The sequence below is a fragment of the Osmerus eperlanus genome, chromosome 27 (genome assembly GCF_963692335.1).
Source record: "Osmerus eperlanus chromosome 27, fOsmEpe2.1, whole genome shotgun sequence".
NCBI lineage: Eukaryota > Metazoa > Chordata > Actinopteri > Osmeriformes > Osmeridae > Osmerus > Osmerus eperlanus.
In genome coordinates, this window is record NC_085044.1 from 8,991,887 (window position 1) to 8,998,163 (window position 6,277).

The 6,277-nt window shown below is 43.4% G+C and overlaps 1 protein-coding gene across 1 annotated transcript; it reads left to right on the forward strand.

Moving 5' to 3' along the window:
- Nucleotides 1-307: 307 nt before the first annotated feature.
- On the forward strand, nt 308-5,167 carry LOC134013581 (uncharacterized). Its single transcript, XM_062453082.1, has 6 exons — nt 308-339; nt 3,555-3,769; nt 3,895-4,186; nt 4,259-4,388; nt 4,599-4,703; nt 4,793-5,167. Exons 1-6 carry the CDS (start codon nt 308-310, stop codon nt 5,165-5,167), a joined length of 1,149 nt encoding a protein of 382 aa, XP_062309066.1.
- Nucleotides 5,168-6,277: the final 1,110 nt, after the last annotated feature.

The window sequence follows — 6,277 nt, forward strand, 5'->3', positions numbered from 1 at the left end:
TGATTTTAAGTTTCTTTGAGAGTTTTATCAGGGCATGGTACAATGTTTTGGGATAAACAGTTAGGCTGTGATGAGGTTGTTTTATTATGGTATTGGTTCATAAAGAGGGTTATTATAACTTTGGTTTTGAGATAATTTGGGAAGACTCATTAGGTCTGACAAATTGTGGTTGTGATGGTTGGAACTAAGTAGCTTGTTCTGGGCTGCAGCCAAAGCAAGTTATGAAGTTCTACCTATCTAACCTATATAGAAATATAGATGGGGTATAAGTTTTGAAACATTTTATGGTCTGTTTCATTTTGGAATCATGCAGATGAAATTCTGGTTTGAGGTAGTGATGTTAGTTTTCCTCATGTCTTGGAAAAAGAGAGATTTGATTTGGTGAATTTAAATACAGAAAAAAATAAAGAATAAAAAGGGAATCTGAAATATAAAGGTATTCATTTGAACTGTTCCTAAAGGTTTTTTTAAGAAAAGATAATAAGAGACTAAAAGATGGGGTAATTTGGTTGTTTTCTAAAATAGTTTTATTCTATACAAATTGGTTCAAAAGTTGGTTGCTTCAGTGTAAGCTTGTTAATTCATAAAAGGGAAAAGAGTTAAAATATTTACTGATAGTTAAATACATCATTGGTGTTATATATGATTTTGGGAAAGGTATGGAAACAGGAAGTTTCTTATTTTCACTTATAGAACAACTTGCTGTATGCAAATGTGGAATTCACTCTAACGATGATGATTATTCCACAGGGAAAATGCTAGTGCTGATACTAGCTGGAGAAGTTTCTAGATTGCCTGCATGCATTGATGAACTAACTAGAATATGTTTTTGATGTTGATATGTTTACAGGAAGTGATGAGATGATGTTGCTATGTCCGGATGAGCCTAACTTGACAAATTTGGGCTTACAGGACTCTTTTGAGGAAAATTGTTGTGTGACCTTGATACAACATTTGTTACAGATTCTTTAAGGGAAGCGCAGGCTTCTTAGAGAGGAAGAGATGACGTTTAGGAATTTATGACTGACTGATGACTGACTGATCCAAACAGAGAGTGACTATGGGGGTTTTATGGTTTTATGAATTTAGCTTCAGTAGTTTGGATTTGTGGTAGGACTGTGAGGGTCTAATATGATACTGCTGAGTTGAAAATATTGGACTGTATTTAACACAGAGTGAGAATTTTGTTTTGTTTGAGTATATTTTACAAGAATTACAAGATACAGCGGACAGATGGAGAAAGGAATGGTGGAATGGAGATTCGAACTTGGACTAATCCACAAGAAAATGCGTTTTGGAAAAAGGAAGGATATGAGAATAAAAATGGAGGTTGTATGGTCTGCATAAAACATTTATCTTGAGATTTTGCTCAGTTAACACATGGAAAGATCATGCCTCTACAGTTTGTGTGATATCAAGAATGCATTATTTTAGCATACAAGAGGATTTGTAATGGATGCATAGTCATTTTGTCAGTACTTCATATGTGGGACAAGTATTATGAGGAAAGGAATTTAAACACGATAAGCTTCACAGCTAAGGTTAGAGAAACTATTTGAGTATTGATAGATGGATTTTGTAGAGTTAAATTTTTGGAGAAGTGATACTGTTTTAATGATTGTTGATGGTTGTTGGATGGGAAGAAGTTTTAGACTTCTCAGGTAGATTTGGGCTCAGTGATCAAGCTTTTGTTAATTTAGATTATTCTTCGATGGGATTTTTCTTTGAGGATATGTAATGATAATGGGTCACACTTGTTTATGGAAGTTATTTTGGTGTTGATAGGAGTCAACATTCTGTTAATCACTTCAGTTGAATGAGAGAACAGAACCTTGAAGACTAAGTCAGACGACAAGAAGTCAGTTACCTTTAACTGACCTCTGTGAGAATGTGCTTGTTTATCACTGTGCAACCTTTTGGAGTCTACTTTGTGTGAGATTCACAGGCAGGTGAAGGAGGCTATTCCTCATCCGTTGACTGGACCGCTGCATGATTTGATACCACTATGACTGGATCGTGGTGAAGGACCTGAAACGCCTGGTAAAACCCAAGGTGGACGGGGCCATACCAGATTCTCCTGACGACTAATCCGGCGGTTAAGACCGGAGGGAAGAGCAACGTGGATACGCGCTAACCATTGTAAGCGTGCGCCCTGCCTGGAGACGGAAGGAGAGGATACGCATTCTGCGTAGTACCAAGGAAAGCTCAGAGTCTGTGTGCATAGTGCAGTTCTTTGAAAGTTGCCCTGAAGCAATTTGATCGTCGTTTGCAATTGGTTCAATTAGGCTATCCTGCCTGAAAGAAGATTATCTACAGCCAACTGAAGATGGCATCCGTTCCAACAACCTGGACTTTGTGGTATACGGGGTACAATGGGTTTTGTCTTGGGAATGGAATTTCTTATTGTGTTTCCAAGGTTCTAATGATATTATGACGACAAATGTAATGACTTCAATTGTTTCACCAGTAATGATGCAGCTGTTAAAAAGAGATGTGCCTACGAAGTTTAAAGCTAGAAATCAGTTAGCTGCAGGATTAGAATAATGTTTTTGCGTACAGCTAGCAAAATGTGGATTGTATTATAATCAGCAACGTTGAACAATGGCTAAGACTTTTTCAATTCAGATGGTGAACTATAGTCCTTTAGATAATTCTGACTGGGTTTCAGGAAGAAGAGGTTAATGTGAATGATCGTATGAAATCAGATTTACAGATGAAGGTATTAATGTGTTTGCTACTTTGTTGAGGTTTGAGTCTTATTTTTCTTAATTGACTGTTTGGGTTTATGTTGTTTTTTTAAAAAAATTGAGGAATGTTATGGCAGTTTTTGACAGTTACAATATCTATGTTTCTTTAAGCGGTAAAAAGTAAGTTCCTTTGTTATAGACAGACGAATGTTAGAAACTGAGGCTCTGTGGTGTGGTTTACTCTGTAGAATGGACACTCAGATTGTCTTAAGGTATTTATGGTGTTGTTTTATGATACCTAACTAAGAGCCAGAGGGTCTTAGTTAGGTCTGGGGGTTGGGGGAGATTGTTATCTCAGTTGAGCGAGCTGACCTAACCTTTTGGCCAAGGAGATTGTGTCCTGTGTCCTGTTTGTGTATCATTAACCATCTCCTTCTTTAGAGAGGGAGCTGGGGCATCAAAGAACTGTGGGACACTTGATGTGGAGTCAAACTGTCACTGAGCAGTGCTGACCAATCACAGAGACCGCTATATTGATGGATTGACCATCAGAAGAACCATTTGTTCTAAGTTTATATAAGGCAGTGTTTTAGGGTTGTTCTTCACCACTCTCTCGAACGACCTGTAGGTTACATCTGCATGTCTTTCGCTATGACCGGTCCAGAGTACTCTGTTAATTCTTAAATTGTACAAACTAAATAAATCATATTGAAACCGCCATCTTGACTATTCAGATCTACACAGTGCCACTAGAATTTTTCCACGTCAACGCCACGGTCCTCCGCATTGAGCATCTTATCAATATTCTTACCGATGACATTTTATTCAAATAGCCTTGTTCATCATTGTTCACGTTCTTTTTTTTAGGAACGAGTGCAAACCTGCTCAACTTCCAGCTGTACCTCCTGGAAGGCCTGAACAGGTGGAACCAAACCAAAACCGGGCAGCGGCCTCCATCACCACCAAGCGCATGGCGCTGTTGACGTACGCGGGGGACGTGCTGGAGTCCGTCAACAGCAACAGCCTGAAGGTTTTTGGAAGGAAGTATGTCCCCTCCTTCATCCCGCCGAGAAAGTACACCGGTAAGTCTCAGGGCAAATACGAATACAAATAATTATGTTGTTGAGAGCTCAGTATTTATGCATTATGGTAAGTTCCATATCTGTTTTTTAATACTAATTAGCATTGCATTGTTGTTCATGTTCAGGAGAGTTGCTTGGGGTGAACTACCTGCTTAGGCAGACAGGGCAGCCCTTGCAGGACATGGACCCCGACTCTGAGGAGACAGACCAGCTGCTGGAGGACCACGCCACAGAGGAGGAACAGGCGGATGAAGGGTTTGAGGATGAAGGACAGGACCTCACTATCGGTAGTGTTTCGGAAGACTTCCCCTCTTCCGCCCTGTCTTCTACCACCCTGCCTGTGGTCCCCACCCTGCCACTCACCTCCTCCACCCTGCCTTCCACCACCCTGCCTGTGGTCCCCACCCTGCCACTCACCTCCTCCACCCTGCCTTCTAACACCCTGCCACTCACCTCCTCCACCCTGCCTTCCACCACCTTGACTGTAACCACCTCTATCCTACCTGTCACCCCCACCACTCTGCCTGTCACCCCCATGCCTGTAGCTACCACCCTGCCTCCCCCCATAACCCAGCCCTGTGTCCCAGGTGCCTCCTCTCAGGTGCCTGAAGAAAAGCTGGTATGTTAACTTTTTACTAGTAACTGTCATTCATAGAAACTAACAAGTTCAGTAGATAGGAAAGTGTCTGAATACAAGCGCAATTGATTATTAGGAACAACACACAGTAATTGACAGCAAACAAATAAAACACACAGCAGCAGCAGTCAATATAACAAACCTTTGCCATAAGGTGTTCAGCATTAAATGTCAAATTGTTGAATGTTTCAGGCTGTGGACGAGCATGGCATGCCAGGCATGGATCGGGTGGATAGACTGGCAGAGTGCTTAGTGGAGCTGAGGCATCAGACCAACATGACCCTCCATAACCAGCAGGTCAGCAAGACATGCATTGTACAACAGATATTTGTTTATATATTTATAATATATAAACATATATAATATATGTTTTCTTTCCTTCTTAGGTCAGCAACATTGTGGGGCTGTGGCAAGACCTGCTGGATTATGACAAGCAGAGGGTGGTGTTTGCTGCGCGGCACCTGGACAGGCTCATCAAGGGGCGGTTCCGCCACAAAAAAAAGGTGGAGTTCACGCCAGGTGTGGAGAGTGTGGAGAGGTGTGTCCTGGGGTCCACTGGTTCGCCTGCTCAGTGGCCAGACTGCTGCTGCCTTGTGGAGGCCATCTTCGTCCGGCTCTCGGACATCCACAAGAGTCCCAGGAAGCAGGGGAAGAACTGCATGTCCAGGTGGACTCTGATCCTGCAGGACTACCGCAAGGTCCGGCATCTCATCCTGGGCAACGGGGCCATCATGCCACCACCCTGCAGCTGGTGGAGGTGAACCAGTCGACCCTCTCCCAGTGGTACAACCGCAGGGTGAAGAAGCAGGATCTGGCTGTGTTGCTGCAGGCCATAAACTTGCCAGGTCCTCTGTCTGTGGCTGACGAGCCTCTCCTGCCTGCCAACGTCCGCCCTGCTGTTGCTCCACCTCAACCCCAGGGAGCAGCCCACACCTACCACCTGCCGCAGAGCACAGCAGGGCAGGCAAAAACCAAGAGGCGGGCAACATGTGCAGCCCCAGCACCACCTCCAGCGGTCCGACCCAGGCTGGCAGCCCAGAGGCAGCTCTTCCCTGGTCCTTCAGCCGCCCTTGGAGGCCCCACTCCCATCCCTATCATGCCCCGCCCTACCCCCATTGCCCCTCGCCCTACCCATATCGCCCCTCGCCCTGCTGCCCACCCTACTGTTTTGTTTGTCTCCCGAGCCCCTGGTATGAGGCCACCCTCTGCCCCTTCTCCATTGATGGTCCCCCAAGCCCTGCGTTTTGTCCCACCCTCTTCCTGCACCACCCACCTTCCCCAGCTTCGTCCTGCTCCTGGTCCAGCTCCCCATGCCTACCAGAAGAGAGTGGAGGCCAACAAATGCTGGAGGTGTGGCCAGAGCAGAACGGCAGAAACTGGCCACAGCCAGTATAAGGGGACTGTTTACTGCCCGAGACTCTTTCCAGAGAGCAGTGGCTGGAGGAGCAAAAAAATTAATAATTCTTTGGGCCTTTGTATATAGTTTTCATTGTTTAGATATAGTTAATGCTTAGATTTCCCCTGTGTATATAGTTTTCATTGTGTAAATATTGTCATTTAGCATATCATTTGCCTGTATATATATAGTTTTAATTGTTGGAATGCTGCTTCAGCATTCCAAGTATTGTTCTTTGAATCTTTATTGTTGGAATGCTGCTTCAGCATTCCAAGTATTGTTCTTTGAATCTTTATTGTTGGAATGCTGCTTCAGCATTCCAAGTATTGTTCTTTGAATCTTTATTCAACTTATTGTTGGAATGCTGCTTCAGCATTCCAAGTATTGTTCTTTGAATCTTTATTGTTGGAATGCTGCTTCAGCATTCCAAGTATTGTTCTTTGAATCTTTATTCAACTTATTATTTTTATTGTTG